General features: G+C 43.1%; 1 protein-coding gene across 2 annotated transcripts; it reads right to left on the bottom strand.

Moving 5' to 3' along the window:
- Positions 1-14,687: 14,687 nt before the first annotated feature.
- LOC139582767 (syntaxin-11-like) lies at positions 14,688-21,059 on the bottom strand. Of its 2 annotated transcripts, none has more exons than XM_071413084.1 (2): positions 20,854-21,059; positions 14,688-16,180 (listed from the first exon to the last, which is right to left on the bottom strand). In XM_071413084.1, exons 1-2 carry the CDS (start codon positions 20,861-20,863, stop codon positions 15,264-15,266), a joined length of 927 nt encoding a protein of 308 aa, XP_071269185.1. In that variant the 5' UTR covers positions 20,864-21,059; the 3' UTR covers positions 14,688-15,263. The 2 variants fall into 2 exon arrangements, with proteins under 2 accessions (XP_071269185.1, XP_071269184.1); XM_071413083.1 differs by lacking the exon at positions 20,854-21,059 and adding an exon at positions 20,603-20,759.
- Positions 21,060-21,421: the final 362 nt, after the last annotated feature.

Below are 21,421 nucleotides of genomic sequence, written 5' to 3'. Positions count from 1 at the left end.
CTACAGAACATTTGTGGGCACAACTGAAAAAGGATGTGCGAGCAAGGAGGCCTACAAACCTGAATCAGTTACACCAGCTCTGTCAGGAGGAATGGGCCAAAATTCACCCAAATTATTGTGGGAGGCCACCCAAAACGTTTGACCCAAGTTAAACCATTTAAAGGCAATGCTACCAAATACTAATTGAGTGTTTGTAAACTTCTGACACACTGGGAATGTGATGAAAGAAATAAAAGCTCAAATAAATTGTTCTCTCTACTATTATTCTGACATTTCGCATTCTTCAAATAAAGTGGTGATCCTAACTGACCTAAAACAGGGAATTTGTACTAAGATTAAATGTCAGGAATTGTGAAAAACTGAGTTTAAATGTATTTGGCTAAGGTGTATGTAAACATCCGACTTCAACTGTATATGCAGTATCAATTATTTTGTACAATAGAGAAATCAAGCACAAAGTAGCCTACACAAACACAAAGTATGTGAAATATATTCACATGCATGCCGCACACAGCCTAGTTTCAGCAGAATATAATCTGTTGGCAAGAGCTCGTAGCTCTCCAATGGTTTTTGCATTGAGCAGCTCCCAGAAGAATGACATCAGTAGCAGGTAGAGTAGAAAGGAAAGATGTTTCAATTTATGATATCTATCAGTAAATGCTGAAGATAGAAAGTGACCCATAGGATGTGAGAGAGTTCTAACAGAGAGGAAGAGGAAGAGAGAGGCCCAACTCGGTCAAAAATCTGTCTCCCTCCGGCCAGGTGGAATTGTTTTGTTATTTAGCCAAGCAAGGAGTTTTTGTTAATGAGAGTGTTGAATTTGGTCAACCAAAAAAATGAATGGCTTATTCGCTATGTGAGGTTTATTTGATCAAATAGAAGTTTTGTAATCCTTAAATTGCTATGAGTGTACTGATATATGTAGTACACATGACATCCAGACAACTTTTAGAAAAAACACTTTATATTGGATGGCTATGCATATTCATGGAATGACAAGGCTAGTAGCTTACCATCTCTCTCCATTGAATACAGGCGTTTGATGTCAACAACCCTCATCGGGGAATATTCAAAAAGAATTACAAAAAAAAGATACGCGGGAGCTAAACAGCCCGCCGTGCCGCTTTGTGGACAACGACTATCATTGTGAGGTCGGAGAGACATGTATCTTGTCCATAATCTTTGTTTGTAATCTAAATCACTGGACTGCACTGTGGTCACATGTGAATCCGGTGGTCCTGTCTGTATCCCAGTGTTCCTCTGAGGGAAAAACATTCCCATTCCCTCACGTTTTACATTAGGACCGTCCACACTGGTCACCTAATTAGGTTTAACTGAGTTAACCAACCTACAAAAAGATACGTGAGGTTAGACCAGGACAAGAACAATCAATAGCTCAAGGATTTCCTTGAATTTCATTTTGTTTATATCAGTAGCCTATAGGCTTAAGCCTATGTATGTAGTCTATTTTAGGTTACCTGCCAGTCTGTATATTTTTCTATATTTTTTCTACCTAATATCAATTGTCTGCTTTCCAAGTCAATTTTTTCTCTCTCACTTTATTCAGGAAAAAACTCTGTGGTATTTCTCCTAGAGAAGTAAGTGATTCACTGATTGTCAATCATTTAGTCAGCCAGCAGATGATGCTGTGTGCTGTAGCCCTGCAATTACATGAGAGTGTAGAGGGAGATAAGGAAGAGAGGGAAAGGTGAGATGGGCAGGGCTTACTAGCATTTCCATTCTCTATTGCTATTCTCTTTTCACTTGAGAGAGAGAGAGATGCAAAGTTGAACCTTTGCTGTGGTGAAGTCTACAAAAGTACCCAAACTAGGCCTACATTAAAGGGCAATCTGCAGTTCAAACAATAACAAAGCGATAACCCAGACACTTTTTTGATCAATAACTTAGGGATGGTGCTGGAGAAATGTAACCACTCTCAATGTTACCCAGTTGGTGGGAATTGTAACGTGGCTCATATAGCGAGGATGCAACAATATCATTACTTAAAGACATGCTCTGGAATTTTGGCGATTTCAAAGTCTTTTTTAAACCTCCCACTTTGGGCTGGATGTGTCAATGTATAGTTCATACATGCATAATTTATGAGTAGAATTACTGTTTTACCTCAATTAGACACCAATCCCTAGTTTGAAAGCGACTGTTTTATTGGCCAATGTGCTATGCCATTTTCCTCCACGTGGGCTAGCCTCCAAGTAATTCGAGTTCTAGCCAATGCGCTTCAGCCCCTCGCCCATTTGAGTGACAGCTAGCAAGAGGCACACACAGCAGTGCGAGAGAGTGAGAGCACAATGATCTGGTGCATATATCTGTATATATGTGACGTAGTACGCAATTTTCTGGGAACACTTTTAGTTTGTGAGCGCTACTTTCGGAACTACTGGTTAAAAAGTATATAAAAGTACTGTAGAACCTAAAAAGTCCCAAAATGTATGTTGCAACTGCAGATTGCCACTTTAAAGATGATTCATGCACAATGAACACCAAAATAACATACACACTTAAATCTGATATGCAGCTCATTATGAAACCATTAGGTCTACATGTTTTGAACAAAGACATATTTTTTATTTTCTGAGAACAGAAGTGAACATTTAGCCTGTTCTGGGAATGTTTATTTTTAGGTTGCAGGGAGGTTCTGAGAACATTTTACTCTGGTTCCTTGAAAGTTTCCCTGGGAAGTTTTATTAACACTCTGAGAACGGAAATGCTAGGTTATTTGGAGATTTTTGAATAAATTCCTTAAAACCTTCAATAACACTTTTAATAACACTGCTAGGTTATTTTGGGTTAACTTTTTTAAACTCCAAGCACAGATAGACATTTATTTTCTTAGACAGTAATCATGAGAACACATTTCCTTTTTATTGTGACATGACATCAGTGAGATTCAAATGCATGATCTTCTGTACTCCACCAGGATGGAGCAGCATGCCATGTTTTTAAGCATACTGTGAACGCTGCGTGTAACTCATCCGGTGTCAGGATAAATAAAAAGCCAGGTCTGTGTAATAAATACCATTTAAAATAACACAAGCATATTGCTATTACGTTGTTATAACTAACTTCTTTCAAAACAGGGTTTCTCACAAACTCATAAGCAGATACTGAGACCCACACACACCCAGAGACAGATGGCTGGCACAGACCTTTCATAAACACTGATAAGAAAAGGGTGCTTGGTTCTGCATTTCACGAGATACTGAGACACACACACACCCAAGGACAGAGGGCTGGCACAAACCTTTCATAAACACTGATAAAACAGGAACATCTACGCACACACAAAATCTCCTCTTTAGGCTGAACATTTTACAGAGACACACAGATATGACAGGAACATCTACGCACACACCTAATCTCCTGTTTTAGCTGAACATTTCTGAAGACAAAGAACTCTACTCAGAGCCAATGGGACAGTGATACTAGCCTGAAGGGGACCTCGCCCAACTCATCAGGACCAACCAGAGGACCAGAACTTCCAGACTCAACCTACTTTCTGTGCTGTATAAAATGTCTATGCACTCTGTTATCTGGGCTTTTTCTGCTGGTTCCTTATGAGCTGAATGAACGAGTCCGTATACGCTTGTACCAGATATCTTTACTCTTAAATTAAACTGTCGCTTGTCATACAATTTACCACCTTGTCTGAATCGATCCTTGACCGGCTCACCCTTCTCCATATCCCATTATCAACATCTGCTAACTTTCTTTAATTAATTATGTTTAATTACCGCAAACAATGAATGGCAAATGCAATTTTCGTGTATACGGGTTCGCTGTATCACCGCGCAGGGTTAACAGGGAACTGGCAGGAAGTACGTAAACAGCTGTTCTTATACCGTGATGACGTAGTTTCAACGCGTCTGTTGGCCTATCACAGTAGAGGCTGGGCACGGTTTAGACTTTGCCCCGCCTTTGCTTTGCGTTCCTTTTGTCCACATCTGGTTGCTGGGTAGATTAGATCCGTCTTGTGTCTGTCGATTCTACACTGAAACAGTTCCTAATATGGTATTGTCCAGTATTCTAAACTCCTGGTTGGTCTAGAGAGATGCACCCCTCCCCTCTCCAGACTGTCCACAGCTTTTATGGGCTGTGTTGGTCAGTCCTTACACCTACACACACACCCCCCTCTGTATTGTTTGTGTGTGTGTGTAACAAAACAATATTCCTCTTCAACCAATATGCTAACAGCCTACAGTGCATAAACATAAATCCTAACAATACCAAGCTGTTCATTTTAGTCAGAGATCTGTATATAATGACATTATGCTCACGTCTCCGGCCTAGCAATGGGAGTTGTTGTCCCAATGGCGGGAAGGCAGGCGACAAGCTTAGGTCCAAAATAAGGCCAGAGAAACGCATTGGGCTTATTTTGGACAGATTTCGGTGAGAGTTAAACCTTTAGCTTCCTCTTCTCTGTTTAGTTTATTCAAACAGTCACCAGACACCATTTCATAGGAAACAAGCACTCATTAAGGTCAGCTGTGGGCAATTAGAGGGCGCAGCCAACACACCTGAACACACTTAACATGAAAGAGCCGGGGTATTCAACATTTCCTTGCCCGGGCAGACCGGTGATCCTGGGACACCCATCATATGTTCGCAAAAAATAAAAAGTTCACGTCTAGTCTTATCATCAGGTGAATGATAATGGCAAGGAGAAGTAATCAACATTTTAAAATGAATGGATTTGGTAGATAGTTTTTCATTTATTTGATCTCTCCACATTATAATTGAAAGAGGAAGTGTAAACTCTAACATAGCCTATTAGCTAGAACAGGGGTCTTCAGCCTTTCCTTGCCCAGAGACCCGGCCTCGAATTTCCCAGCGGCATCAACGGCCCCCTTGTGTGGCCGTAATGCCCCGTAAAAGAATCCATGCCTTGCGGCCAAAGTGGCTGTTGTGCCCTTGGGCTGAATATTTTAATTACGGCCAATCACCACGATCCGAAGCACCTCTCACTCACATGGCTCACTCAGATATCTCAATTCTTATTAGCCAATGCCTGTCAAGTGATCTGGTCCTTCTCACACAGCCTGGTCTCATAGACTAGACGTAACATAGTAAATGTAAATCCAGGACACTCAAATTAGTTTGATATGATACGTTTGATATGATACGTTTGACACATCCAAGATGGCTTAGCAGTTCAGACGTCATTTTGTCCTCGTATTGTCGTGTCCTGTATATATATATATTTACACCTTTCTTCGCATATCTTTTATATATTTTATTATCCAAGAACTCAACTACAAAAGCTTTCCTGCAACCCGCCTCACCAATTACAAAAAAAAAGTAGTATTTACCTCAAATCTGAAAATCCAGTGGCAGCTAGCCAGGGGCTAATCAGAAGCTAGCCAGAAAGCTAACCAGAAGCTAGCCGGAAGCTAGCCAGAAGCTAATCTGAAGCTGCCCAGAAGTTATCCGGTTTGCTGGCTAGCGTTGGTGTTTCAGCTGCCCACTTTTTGTGGTCATCAGCTATTCCTTTAGCTCGATAACCTACCGGCACTTTTGTGCAACGCGACTCGGACCGGAGCATACCGGGCCTTTTTTTTTCTCAGTGTCCCCGGATTTCAGCCGCAGGCTCTGGACATTTGCACCTTGATTTCGCAGCTAGCTAGCTGCAAACCGTGTGACTATTGGCTTACGTCGATCCCGGAGCAAACTTAAATTATTCCGGAGCTAGCCAGCTGAGGAGTTCCATCAGCCATTCCTGGGCTACAGTCACCTATCCGGACCCGTTTTTTTTTTTTTGCTGCAGATACGGAGCCCCACCGGGCCTTCACGACTGACTGCCGACGTTATCTGCCCGAGGGAGTTATCCAACTAGCACCTTCGTCGCGACGTTACCTGAACGCTCATCTGGGGCCCGCTAATCGTTAGCTGTCTTATCGGCTGCTATCTGAATAAGTATATCGGACATTTTTTCTTGGGTCACTATATCTATTTTGCCAATTGGATTGATCCCCTCTACCACACGGAACCCCACTAATCTACCGACGGAAACGCACGAGGTGTCTAAAAATAGACCTCCATCCTATGCTATCTTGCTACCGATAGCCATCTACCCGGCCAGCTGTCTGGATCGCCGTGACCCCAACCAACCTCTACTCACTGGACCCTTATTGATCACTCGATTAAGCATGCCTCTCCTTAATGTAAATATGCCTTGTCCATTGCTGTTCTGGTTAGTGTTTATTGGCTTATTTCACTGTAGAGCCTCTAGCCCTGCTCACTATACCATATCCAACCTTTCAGTTCCACCACCCACATATGCGATGACATCACCTGGTTTCAATGATGTTTCTAGAGGCATTATCTCTCTCATCATCACTCAATACCTAGGTCTACCTCCACTGTATTCACATCCTACCATACCTTTGTCTGTACATTATTCCTTGAAGCTATTTTATCGCCCCCAGAAACGTCCTTTTACTCTCTGTTCTAGACGTTCTAGACGACCAATTCTCATAGCTTTTAGCCGTACCCTTATCCTACTCCTCCTCTGTTCCTCTGGTGATGTAGAGGTGAATCCAGGCCCTGCAGTACCTAGCTCCACTCCTATTCCCCAGGCGCTCTCTTTTGATGACTTCTGTAACCGTAATAGCCTTGGTTTCATGCATGTTAAAATTAGAAGCCTCCTCCCTAAGTTTGTTTTGTTCACTGCTTTAGCACACTCTGCCAACCCGGATGTTTTAGCCGTGTCTGAATCCTGGCTTAGGAAGACCACCAAAAATTCTGACATTTTCATCCCCAACTACAAGATTTTCAGACAAGATAGAACGGCCAAAGGGGGCGGTGTTGCAATCTACTGCAAAGATTGCCTGCAGAGTTCTGTTTTACTATCCAGGTCTGTTCCCAAACAATTTGAACTTCTACTTTTAAAAATCCACCTCTCTAAAAACAAGTCTCTCACCGTTGCCGCCTGCTGTAGACCACCCTCTGCCCCCAGCTGTGCTCTGGACATCATATGTGAACTGATTGCCCCCCATCTATCTTCAGAGCTCGTGCTGCTAGGCGACCTAAATTGGAACATGCTTAACACCCCAGCCATCCTACAATCTAAGCTTGATGCCCTCAATCTCACACAAATTATCAATGAACCTACCAGGTACCACCCCAATTCCGTAAACACGGGTACCCTCATAGATATCATCCTAACAAACTTGCCCTCCAAATACACCTCTGCTGTTTTCAACCAAGATCTCAGCGATCAATGCCTCATTGCCTGCATCCATAATGGGTCAGCGGTCAAACGACCTCCACTCATCACTGTCAAACGCTCCCTGAAACACTTCAGCGAGCAGGCCTTTCTAATCGACCTGGCCGAGGTATCCTGGAAGGATATTGATCTCATCCCGTCAGTAGAGGATGCCTGGATATTTTTTTTAAATGCCTTCCTCACCATCTTGAATAAGCTTGCCCCATTCAAGAAATTTAGAACCAGGAACAGATATAGCCCTTGGTTCTCTCCTGACCTGACTGCCCTTAACCAACAGAAAAACATCCTATGGCGTGATATGCAACTTTTCAGGGAAGCTAGAAACCAATATACACAGGCAGTTAGAAAAGCCAAGGCTAGCTTTTTCAAGCAGAAATTTGCTTCCTGCAACACAAATTCAAAAAAGTTCTGGGACACTGTAAAGTCCATGGAGAATAAGAACACCTCCTCCCAGCTTCCAACTGCACTGAAGATAGGAAACACTGTCACCACCGACAAATCCACTATAATTGAGAATTTCAATAAGCATTTTTCTACGGCTGGCCATGCTTTCCACCTGGCTACCCCTACCCCGGTCAACAGCACTGCCCTCCCCTCTGCTACTCGCCCAAGCCTTCCCCATTTCTCTTTCTCCCAAATACAGTCAGCTGATGTTCTGAAAGAGCTGCAAAATCTGGACCCTTACAAATCAGCCGGGCTAGATAATCTGGACCCTTTCTTTCTAAAACTATCTGCTGAAATTGTTGCCACCCCTATTACTAGCCTTTTCAACCTCTCTTTCGTGTCGTCTGAGATTCCCAAAGATTGGAAAGCAGCTGCGGTTATCCCCCTCTTCAAAGGGGGGGACACTCTTGACCCTAACAGCTACAGACCTATATCTATCCTACCCTGCCTTTCTAAGGTCTTCGAAAGCCAAGTCAACAAACAGATTACCGACCATTTCGAATCCCACCATACCTTCTCCGCTATGCAATCTGGTTTCAGAGCTGGTCATGGGTGCACCTCAGCCACGCTCAAGGTCATAAACGATATCTTAACCGCCATCGATAGGAAACAATACTGTGCAGCCGTATTCATTGACCTGGCCAAGGCTTTTGACTCTGTCAATCACCACATCCTCATCGGCAGACTCGACAGCCTTGGTTTCTCTAATGATTGCCTCGCCTGGTTCACCAACTACTTCTCTGATCGAGTTCAGTGTGTCAAATCGGAGGGTCTGTTGTCCGGGCCTCTGGCAGTCTCTATGGGGGTGCCACAGGGTTCAATTCTTGGACCGACTCTCTTCTCTGTATACATCAATGATGTTGCTCTTGCTGCTGGTGATTCTCTGATCCACCTCTACGCAGCCGACACTATTCTGTATACCTCTGGCCCTTCTTTTGACACTGTGTTAACAACCCTCCAGGCGAGCTTCAATGCCATACAACTCTCCTTCCGTGGCCTCCAATTGCTCTTAAATACAAGTAAAACTAAATGCATGCTCTTCAACCAATCGCTGCCTGCACCTGCCCGCCTGTCCAACATCACTACTCTGGACGGCTCTGACTTAGAATATGTGGACAACTACAAATACCTAGGTGTCTGGTTAGACTGTAAACTCTCCTTCCAGACTCACATCAAACATCTCCAATCCAAAGTTAAATCTAGAATTGGCTTCCTATTCCGCAACAAAGCATCCTTCACTCATGCTGCCAAACATACCCTTGTAAAACTGACCATCCTACCAATCCTCGACTTCGGTGATGTCATTTACAAAATAGCCTCCAAAACCCTACTCAATAAATTGGATGCAGTCTATCACAGTGCCATCCGTTTTGTCACCAAAGCCCCATATACTACCCACCACTGCGACCTGTACACTCTCGTTGGCTGGCCCTCGCTTCATACTCGTCGCCAAACCCACTGGCTCCAGGTCATCTACAAGACCCTGCTAGGTAAAGTCCCCCCTTATCTCAGCTCGCTGGTCACCATAGCAGCACCTACCTGTAGCACGCGCTCCAGCAGGTATATCTCTCTGGTCACCCCCAAAACCAATTCTTCCTTTGGCCGCCTCTCCTTCCAGTTCTCTGCTGCCAATGACTGGAACGAACTACAAAAATCTCTGAAACTGGAAACACTTATCTCCCTCACTAGCTTTAAGCACCAGCTGTCAGAGCAGCTCATAGATTACTGCACCTGTACATAGCCCATCTATAATTTAGCCCAAACAACTACCTCTTTACCTACTGTATTTATTTATTTATTTTGCTCCTTTGCACCCCATTATTTCTATCTCTACTTTACACTTTCTTCCACTGCAAACCAACCATTCCAGTGTTAAAAAAAAATTAAAATAAAAATATTCTATTTTTTTTTTTTACTTGCTATATTGTATTTACTTCGCCTCCATGGCCTTTTTTTATATTTTTATTTATTTATATATATATTTTGTTTGCCTTCACCTCCCTTATCTCACCTCACTTGCTCACATTGTATATAGACTTATTTTTCACTGTATTATTGACTGTATGTTTGTTTTACTCCATGTGTAACTATGTGTTGTTGTATGTGTCGAACTGCTTTGCTTTATCTTGGCCAGGTCGCAATTGTAAATGAGAACGTGTTCTCAATTTGCCTACCTGGTTAAATAAAGGTGAAATTAAAAAAAATTAAAAAATATATGGTTACATAAGACATGGCAAAAACGAACACCTAGCAACCCAAAGGTTGCGAGTTCAAATCACATCACGGACAACTTCAGCAATTTAGCAACTTTTCAACTACTTACTACTTTTTAGCTACTTTGCAACTACTGGATTTAGCATGTTAGCTAACCCTTCCCCTAACCCTAACCTTAACCCTTTTAGCTAACCCTTCCCCTAACTCTAATCTTAGCCCTTTTAGCTAACCCCTAGCCTAGGGGCGGCAGGTAGCCTGGTGGGTAGGAGCATCGATCGAATCCCCGAGCTGACAAGGTAAAAATCTGTCATTCTTCCCCTGAGCATTTCAGTTGAATACATTCAGTTGTACAACTGACCTTTCCTTTCCTTAGCTAACGTTAGCCAGCTAGCTAACATTAGTCACCTGGCTAGAATTCGTAACATACGTTTTTCAAATTCGTAACATATTGTATGTTTTGAAAGTTCGTAATTGTAATTCGTAAAATATAATATAGAACGGGTGATAGACATCCACAAATTAATACATACCATACGAAACATAACAAATGTAAATGGAGTTACACAGATTTACGTACAGAATAATACGAAATGCTCTGAGACCTGGTTGGTTGCAGCCTGGTCTCATAGACAAGACGTAACATAGTAAAACGTATATCCAGGACACTCAAATTAGTGTCATATATGTTACGCTTGTTATGGTTACATAAGATAGAAGGTTACCTAAGGCCAAAACAAAAATAGGGTGGTTGGTTGGGGTCAAAAAACTTTTGCATTTTAGCTAATTAGCAACTTTGCAACTACTCTCAAACTGTTGAGAAGCCTTTTTGTCCTAGACATTGTACCGGAGTGCCAAGTCTAGGACAAAAAGGCTCTCAACAGTTTTTACCCCCATGCCATAAGACTCCTGAACAGGTAATCAAATGGCTACCCGGACTATTTGCATTGTGTGCCCCCCCAACCCCTCTTTTTACGCTGCTGCTACTCTCTGTTTATTATATATGCATAGTCACTTTAACTATACATTCATGTACATACTACCTCAATTGGGCCGACCAACCAGTGCTCCTGCACATTGGCTAACCGGGCTATCTGCATTGTGTCCTGCCACCCACCACCCCCTCTTTTACGCTACTGCTACTCTCTGTTCATCATATATGCATAGTCACTTTAACCATATCTACATGTACATACTACCTCAATCAGCCTGACTAACCGGTGTCTGTATATAGCCTTGCTACTCTTATTTTCAAATGTCTTTTTACTGTTGTTTTATTTGTTTACTTACCTACACACACACACACACATACCTTTTTTTTCGCACTATTGGTTAGAGCCTGTAAGTAAGCATTTCACTGTAAGGTCTACACCTGTTGTATTCGGCGCACATGACAAATAAACTTAGATTTGATTTGATTTAGTATGTTAGCAAACCTTTCCTCTAACCTTAACCCTTTAACCTAGCCCCTAACCTTAACCCCTAGCTTAGCTCATGTTAGCCACATAGCTCAAGTTAGCATTAGCCACCTAGCCACCAAGCTAATGTTAGCCACAACAAATTGGAATTCATAACATATCATATGTTTTGCAAATTTGTAACATATGCGAATTGTAATTCCTAATATATCATACAAAATGGATGATGGACATCCAGAAATGAATACATGCCAAACTTGTATTCATATCATACTAATTGGAGTGTCCCGGATCGACATTTACTATGATACGTCTACCCCTCAACTTGTCTTGAAACTAATGCATGAAACTGACATGGAGCCTTGCAGTGCCTCCCTCTGTTTAAAAAGTGCAGCAGAGATGAGAATGATGATGATGGTGTGTGTGTGTGCATATACTCTATACCAGGGATCACCATCTAAATTCAGCAGTTTATTTCTTGAGCGGATGGTCGGGGGGGAGGGGGGGGGGGGTTACTGTATACGATCACATACAGTACCTTGACATTTGTATACGATCACATACAGAAAGTATCCACACTCCTTGACTTAGTCCACATTTTGTTGTGTTACACCCTGAATTCAAAATGTATTACATTTACTTTGTCTTTTTCACTCATCTACCTACACACAATAACCCATAAAAATAAAGTGAAAACATGTTGTTCAAAATTTTAGTAAATTGATTGAAAATACAGAAATATATAATTTATATAAGTATTCACACCCCTGAGTCAATACTTTGTAGAAGCACCTTTGGCAGAGATTACAGCTGTGAATCTTTCTGGGTATATCTCTAAGAGCTCTTCACATCTGGATTGTGCAACATTTGCCCATTATTCTTTTCAAAATTCTTAAATGAAATTACATTAATTAAATTCGGTCAAATTGGTTGTTGATCATTGCTGGACAACCATTTTCAGGTCTTGCCATAGAGTTTCAAACAGATTTAAGTCAAAACTGTAACTAGGCCACTCAGGAATATTCACTGTCTTCTTGGTTAGCAACTCCAGTGTAGATTTGGCCTTATGTTTTAGATTATTGTCCTGCTGAAGGGTGAATTCTTCTCCCATTGTCTTGTGGAAAGCCGACTGAACCAGGTTTTCCTCAAGGACTTTGCCTGTGGTTATATCCATTCCGGCAGGTAGCCCACGTCATCCGTGAAGAGGCGACTCCGGGATGCTGGACTTCTAGGCAGAGTTCCTCTGTTCAGTGTCTGTGTTTTTTTGCCCATCTTAATCTTTTCTTTTTATTGGCCAGTCTGAGATATGGCTTTTTCTTTGCAACTCTGCCTAGAAGGCCAGCATCCCGGAGTCGCCTCTTCACGGTTGACGTTGAGACTGGTGTTTTGCGGGTACTATTTAATGAAGCTGAAAGTTGAGGAGTCGCTAGCGCGCGATGAGACAAGTTTGAAGTATTACACTCTCAGGCCATCTTATTCTCACAAAATCTCTATAAAATCTGACAAACATCCTAGCCATATTTAGGCAAACATCAGTGATTAAACGCAAGGGCACACCCACAATAAAGGCCTATGTGTGTGATCCAGGCCTGTTTGACTGCAGTGAGATCAATGTTTAGAATCCATAGTTTAAAACGACTGCCCAGCTGAAGTCTTCAGCATGCAGTGATGTGAAGTGTTTCTGTTGATAAGAGAAATAGTATGTGTGTGGCCCTGGACACTGATGTCCTCTCTCTTAACACCAGCTCAGTGAAGTGTGAGTCTATTCCCTGTTAATGATTATTTATCCTAACCAACACACTGCTGTTGGAGGGAAAATCACCTCAGCCTGTTTTACCTACTAGACCTTACTGCTACACATACACATGCATATATATATATATATATATATTATGCTTGAAAATATGGAGAATGATACTCAGTCATTATTTTGTATTTTTTATTTATTTAAATAGGCAAGTCAGTTAAGAACAAATTCTTATTTACAATGACGGCCTACACCGGCCAAACTTGGACGATGCTGGGGCCCTATGGGACTCCCGATCACAGCCGGTTGTGATACAGCCCGGGATTGAACCCGGGTCTGTAGTGGCGCAGCAGTCTATGTAATACATTTTTATTAAATATAGCATTCCGTCATTATTCCTATTAGATATGACTTGTTCTAAAGGCAAACGTCCAATTGCACAGACAGACTGTGATATTCAAAGCAGTTGCATCTCGGTTCTGTGCTATTGACACCCTCGTCTTAGGTGGGTTTAGTGCTCGTTTTTTGAGTAATTCATGCATCCTTCTCGTCTATCTCAAATAGCGTCTTGGACATAGGGGACATCATGGTGATTGTATTGAACTGTAAAGATAAGGCGTCTGTTTAGCTGGTCAATTCAGATCTTTGTGGCAACGCGTAATGGTCATGCATTATTTGGGCATATAAGATTTTAAAGAGAGATCGAGAGAGTGACAGAGAGATAGACAGAGAGAGACAGAGAAACGTACAGGGGTTTTCCAATACAGTTCTAGTGCTGTTTTTGGGAACTGTGTTTACATAGCTAGGGCTGACAATGAGGACTTGTGAAGAGCAGAATCAACAACCTCTGCATAGTTGCTTTGTATACTTTTGGGGAAAGGTCTGATGTGATAGAGTTTGCAGCACATTATGTGGGTTTAGTATTAAAGCTAGTAGCTACTATTCTTATTGTTGTTGCTGTTGTTTTTGTGTATCACTTAGCAACATTGATCTGCCATTCATGCCATTAACCCTATAGTATCTGTCCCGAGACCCCAGCAAAAATGGGCTTTTCATTTATTTGACTTTCATTATCCTTATATTTAGCCTCACAATTAAGTGTTTTACCATTTTCAGGACAACCAGGGCTGCAAGTATAACACAAAACAATTTCACATAAACAGTTGCATTCACAAGTTTTATTGACAAATGTCAATCAAAAAAATTAAGTCTGCCAAAGAAAAAACCTGATCAAAATGAATTTATATGAATGCTGTAAGTGCAGAAATGGTTTGCTCAGAGGGAAATGTATATCCAACTAGTCAGTGACAACTGTGTGGAGTTTGGAGTTTGTGAGCTTATTACAGTATTATAGATACTATGTCCTGGGATTTCCTATGATCTTCTATATAGAAGAACCCCTTAGCTTCTAACAACCGTTGTGTAGCTTGTGAGGTCATAGAGGAAATAAATATGTTTAAAAGGGGTTAGAAGTCCAAAACACACCAGCGCTACGGTGGGACTCATTGTGTTAAAGTATATTGCATTTGAGAGACAGAGAGAGACCATACTCTGTGTCAACTATATTGTGACTGGTAGTCAAAGTAAATGTGACATTGTGCTTGTGTACAAAATACTCTTGACAAAAAGTATTCTTCATTTTATTCTCGTTTAAAGTTGTGGATTTAATGTTCAGACAGAGAACAACAATAAAGTACACTTTTATTTAATCATTATTGTCTCACAGTTAATATACTGTTAATGGTAGAGGGAATTAACTATAGGAGGGTAGAAAACAAACATTTCTATAGCAGAAAATAACCGTGTTTTTTCTTCTTCTAGAAAGGCACTGATATATGTTTGTTTAGATGTACTTCAGTGCCTGAAAAGCATATTTAAAAAAGGCAAATAATATAATTATTTCACAGACTCTTCCAAAGTATATATTGCCATTGGTATCCAAGGGTGGATGATAGGAGGGTTCAGCTAAATTTGACTTTTTTCTAACAGATGATAACTAAGGCTACAAAAAAGCTATGCATTAGCTGAATGGAAGTGGATAATTATGAGTTTTTTACTCCGCTGGTCTCGGCTGGTCTCAGGAAGAAATTATGACTCCTCACTGTCCGCGACCAAGTCAAGACCGGACACCGAGACAAGACCATCTTGAGACCGGACTGAGTACTACAACACTGCCCAATCTTCTTCCTCAGTCTCTGCCTCATTTGACACAGGGGAAGCAGCAGCAGAACATCTTCTTGAAGGGGTTGTTCTTGTTGTGGCGCTTGGCCTTGCTGATTTTGACCAGTGCCTCCTGGATGGCCACATCTGTGGTCTGGACATTGGTCTGGATGGTGTTCATCATGGGGCCCTGCTCCTCCACCAGCAGAGCCACATCCAGGAAGATCTCATGGATGCTCTGGATCCTGCTCTCCAGGTCCAGCAGCTCTCGGTGGCGGCTCTCGATCTGGTTGAGCGCCGACCGCGCTGTCTTGCCCTCTGACAGGATGTTCTCATTGAAGACATTCCACTGGCCCGTCTCGATCATCTCCTCCACCTCCTCACCAGTCACCTCCCGCCCCACGATCTCCATCTGCCTCTGAATGTGGGCTTTGCAACTCTCCCTGTGGCTCATCTCTGCCTCATTGTAGTCGAACATGGCATCACGGAAGCTGTTGCTCAGGCAGGCGTACTGGGTCCTGGCGATGCGAGTCACGGCGGCGTTGGAGCCATGCGCTGCCTCCAGCTCCCGCACTGCGGCGTCCATGTCCTTGAGGCACGTCAGCACACCCTCAGCACGGGCCTTGATGTCAGCTGCGATGGCGTTGGAGTCTCTCTTAACGACTGACATCCTAGTGGTGCCCTGGAGCACGCGTGAGTTCTGCTCACGGAGGCGTTTGACCTCGAGGCGGATAAGCTGAACCTCACGGTGGACCTGCTGGGACTGGGAGAAGACCTCCTCCAGTTCAGGGGTGTTGTCCCACACCACAGCCTGGTGAGGGAGCTCCTCCTCCAGGTCCACATTGATGGAGTCCCCGGAGACGGACTCCCCGGACTCGGCATAGTCCATCTGCTCCACATGGCCGTTGGACTGGGACAGCTCCTGCATGTGGCTCAGACGGTCCCTCATGGCTGGGTCTGGGGCGAGAGAAGGAGAGGGGGAGGAGGTGATAGAGGTGTAGACATGATCACTCACACACAAAATAACTATTGCTGGTGGTCCTGGCTGTTCACCATGACTGGGTGATAGCAAAGCTGTTAGAGATAAACCTATCAACATCATCACATTTACACTGAGTGTACAAAACATTAAGAACACCTGCCCTTTCCATGACATAGACTGACCAGGTGAATCCAGGTGAAAGATATGATCACTTATTGATGTCACTTATTAAATCCACTTCAATCAGTGTAGATGAAGTGGAGGAGACAGGTTAAAGATTTTTAAGCCTTAAGACAATTGAGACATGGATTGTGTATGTGTGCCATTCAGAGAGTGAATGGGAAAGTCAAAAGACTTAAAAGCCTTTGAACAGGGTATGGTAGTAGGTGCCAGGCGCACTGGTTTCTGTCAAGAACTGCAACGCTGCTGGGTTTTTCACACTCAACAGTTTCCTGTGTGTATCAAGAATGGTCCACCACACAATGGACAGCCAGTCAACTTCAAATCAAATCAAATCAAATCAAAGTTTATTTGTCACGTGCGCCGAATACAACAGGTGTAGACCTTACAGTGAAATGCTTACTTACAGGCTCTAACCAATAGTGCAAAAAAAAGGTATGTGTGTGTTTGTGTGTAGGTAAGTAAAGAAATAAAACAACAGTAAAAAGACATTTGAAAATAAGAGTAGCAAGGCTATATACAGACACCGGTTAGTCAGGCTTATTGAGGTAGTATGTACATGTGGGTATGGTTAAAGTGACTATGCATATATGATGAACAGAGAGTAGCAGTAGCGTAAAAGAGGGGTTGGCGGGTGGTGGGTGGCGGGACACAATGCAGATAGCCCTGTTAGCTAATGTGCGGGAGCACTGGTTGGTCGGCACAATTGAGATAGTATGTACATGAATGTATAGTTAAAGTGACTGTCCATATAAGATAAACAGAGAGTAGCAGCAGCGTAAAAGAGGGGTTGGGAGGCACACAATGCAAATAGTCCGGGTAACCATTTGGTTACCTGTTCAGGAGTCTTATGGCTTGGGGGTAAAAACTGTTGAGAAGCCTTTTTGTCCTAGACTTGGCACTCCGGTACCGCTTGCCATGCGGTAGTAGAGAGAACAGTCTATGACTGGGGTAGCTGGGGTCTTTGACAATTTTCAGGGCCTTCCTCTGACACCGCCTGGTGTAGAGGTCCTGGATGGCAGGCAGCTTTGCCCCAGTGATGTTCCCCCTCTGAAGTGCCTTGCGGTCGGATGCCGAGCAATTGCCGTATCAGGCAGTGATGCAACCGGTCAGGATGCTCTCGATGTTGCAGCTGTAGAACCTTTTGAGGATCTCAGGACCCATGCCAAATCTTTTTAGTTTCCAGAGGGGGAATAGGCTTTGTCGTGACCTCTTCACAACTGTCTTGGTGTGTTTGGACCATTCTAGTTTGTTGTTGATGTGGATACCCAGGAATTTGAAGCTCTCAACCTGCTCCACTACAGCCCCGATGAGAATGGGGACGTGTTCGGTGCTCCTTTTCCTGTAGTCCACAATCATCTCCTTAGTCTTGGTTACGTTGAGGTATAGGTTGTTATTCTGGCACCACCCGGCCAGGTCTCTGACCTCCTCCCTATAGGCTGTCTCGTCGTTGTCGGTGATCAGGCCTACCACTGTTGTGTCGTCAGCAAACTTAATGATGGTGTTGGAGTCGTGCCTGGCCATGCAGTCGTGGGTGAACAGGGAGTACAGGAGGGGACTGAGCACGCACCCCTGGGGAGCTCCAGTGTTGAGGATCAGCGTGGCAGATGTGTTGCTACCTACCCTTACCACCTGGGGGCGGCACGTCAGGAGGTCCAGGATCCAGTTGCAGAGGGAGGTGTTAAGTTCTAGGTTCCTTAGCTTAGTGATGAGCTTTGAGGGTACTATGGTGTTGAACGCTGAGCTGTAGTCAATGAATAGCATTCTCACATAGGTGTTCCTTTTGTCCAGGTGGGAAAGGGCAGTGTGGAGTGCAATAGAGATTGCATCATCTGTGGATCTGTTTGGGCGGTATGCAAATTGGAGTGGGTCTAGGGTTTCTGGGATAATGGTGTTGATGTGAGCCATTACCAGCCTTTCAAAGCACTTCATGGCTTTGAAAGGAGTGCTACGGGTCTGTAGTCATTTAGGCAGGTTGCCTTTGTGTTCTTGGGCACAGGGACTATGGTGGTCTGCTTGAAGCATGTTGGTATTACAGACTCAATCAGGGATATGTTGAAAATGTCAGTGAAGACACCTGCCAGTTGGTCAGCACATGCCCGGAGCACACGTCCTGGTAATCCATCTGGCCCCGCAGCCTTGTGAATGTTGATCTGTTTAAAGGTCTTACTCACGTCGGCTACTGAGAGCGTGATCACACTTGACACAACTGTGGGAAGCATTGGAGTCAACATGGGCAGCATCCCTGTGGAACGCTTTGCACACCCATTAGAGTCCATGCGCTGATGAATTGAGGCTGTTTTGAGAGCAAAAGGGGGGGTGCAACTCATTATTAGGAAAGTGTTCTTAATGTTTTCAAAACAGACAGACAGCAGCCTAAATACATACACTACATTGACACCCCCTGCAATGAGTGGATTCGGTTATTTCAGTCACACCCGTTTCTGACAGGTGTTTAAAATTGAGCACACAGACATGCAATCTCCATAGACAAACATTGGCAGCAGAATGACCTTACTGAAGAGATCAGTGACTTTCAATGTGCCATTGTCATAGGATGCCACCTTTCCAAGTCAGTTAGTCAAATGTCTTCCCTGCTAGAGCTGCCCCAGTCAACTGTAAGTGCTGTTATTGTGAAGTGAAAACGTCTAGGAGCAACAACGGCTCAGTTGCGAAGTGGTAGGCCACACAAGCTCACAGAACAGGACCGCCGAGTGCTGAAGTGCGTAGCGCCAAAAAATTGTGTCCTCAGTTGCAACACTCACTACCGGGAGCTTCGTCGGGTTTCCATGGCCAAGCAGCCACACACAAGCCTAAGATCACCATGCACAATGCCACGCGTCGGCTGGAGTGGTGTAAAGCTTGCAGCCATTGGACTCTGGAGCAGTGGAAACCTGTTCTCTGGAGTGATGAATCCTAAACCAATCCAAATTAAGCATGAAGCATAAATCGGTCAGAAAACAGATTCAAACATTACTAATAGGTGTTTTTCCTCAAATTGTTTATTTCAAAAAATACCTCTTATCTGTTATGACTGAATTGAAGCTCCTCTCCTTCAGTATAAACTTTTATGCATGTAACTGCATTTGACTGTCAGATAACAACTGTGCGCATACACAGTTTCTCGTGCCAACGTGAGGTAGGCTGTTCTAATGTTCTAATAGGCTATTCCTACATCTGCATTCAGATGCTTGTAAAATGGCTTTCACAATGTCAAAACATAGACTTTATTAGTTGAGCGACAACCAATGTAATGTGCTGTGTTATTGTCACCAAATGCGCTGTAGAGGGCGTTTTACCGGAGTTGTGTAGCCTCCTGGAGTGGACGCAACTCACATCCAACTTCTGATTGGGGTTTGCAATTATTCAGATTTTATTTCGATTGTTCAGGTTCACCATAAGAAATAGATTTGTTAGTTTTGCTTTAAACGGTCAATGTATTTGGTCATTTTTACATGAACATTGTCATTTCATAAAGGACAGCAATCATTTTTGCCAGCTGCGCATGATCGCATTCATTCATTGGTCGGAGCGGGAGAAGCTCTCCATAAAATTCCAAACGGTCTAAACCATTGGTATAGCTACATCTGTCATCCCTTATGGCCAGGGGAGATTAAATAAATGAATATTAAAATAAAGACTTATCCTAAGCTCTGATCAATTAAGCAACTTTTTAATAGAAAAATAAACATGCAGAGACCGTGAAGTTGTTATACCTGTTTTAGAAAAGAGTCCTTGATACTGAAACTCCTTCTGGTCTGACATACCCAGCAGCATTCACACGTCTTAACCAGAGAGAATAGTTGTGGGTGGCGTTTCTCACCAAACAAGTTCTTTACAGAGTTGGTTATTATCCGATTTATGGGCTAATCTAAAAAATGTGTTTTACCTTTATAATTCATCAGATTGACAAAAGAGGCAGTAGCGTCTCCTCAGGTCTCGAGGATTGAGAGATATTATTGTCATCAAGATATTGATAAAATAAAGCTGTTGAATGTTTATTTGCTATTAGAAATCCCAAAAGGAATTCCCTCTTGATTCCAACAAATAAGATTGTAATATATTGTCTGATTCTGATATTTTTCTGAGGGTGTTATAGTTTTATCCTTCATTGTTACAGCATTTTATCCATCACAGCAATGACGTCTGAATGTCATCTAAACAGTTGATAATTTTTCACCTGACAAACACAAGCTTTGAAGGGCAGAGGACCATACCTGTTCTGTTATGATGTAGGCTACCACTATAACACGTTATCATTCCAACTCAGGCCCCCCGTAGTGCCGCAACATCCTATCCGACTTCAGTGCGACTTCAGGATGATTTGTGTTGACTGACAGCGGCGTAGAACAATGTTCCCACCTAGGCGTAGCATGGCTAACTTTAGCACTAAGCCACCATGTGACTCTGGAATGAAGATGAGTTAGTTTGAAATATCAGGTGAAAGGGGACAGTGAAGTCTATTTACCTGCAGCCATGCCCAATCCAGATCCCTGAATCCAGATCCCAGAATCCCTGGTGGTCTAGCAGGTTTCCAGCTCACTTTGAATAATACAAGATATCGGAACTGGGAGGAGTGGTTAGTTTGGGTTAGATTGGCATCAGTGAGGCAGACTATGTACGCTTTGTGGACGAGTGAAAGTAGAAGTGGTTGTCGGAAACGGCACAGCTGTCCAGAGCATTGCGTCACAACCTGACGAAAAATATGATGTTCTTGCCACAACATCCGAAAACCGGTTTTTCAGGCTTTAGCAGGAGTGTTCGACCTGTATTGTAGGGGGTCCACAAAATAAGTTGATTTCCCTCCCCCCAATATTTTTCTGAATATCGCTACAGTAGAAAAGAGGAGAATGTCTTCTTTATAATGATGTCAACTTTATTTCTCAACAGCTAATATTGCGCGAATTACACTCATTGGAGCCAATTATACTTTGCGGCAGGTAGCCTAGTGGTTAGAGCGTTGGGCCAATCACCGAAAGGTTGCAAGAACGGATCCCGGAGCTGACATGGTAAAAATCTGTTCCTAGGTCGTCATT

The sequence above is a fragment of the Salvelinus alpinus genome, chromosome 8, assembly GCF_045679555.1.
Source record: "Salvelinus alpinus chromosome 8, SLU_Salpinus.1, whole genome shotgun sequence".
NCBI lineage: Eukaryota > Metazoa > Chordata > Actinopteri > Salmoniformes > Salmonidae > Salvelinus > Salvelinus alpinus.
Note: the sequence above shows the minus strand (reverse complement) of the source record. Positions and strands in the feature narration are given on the sequence as shown.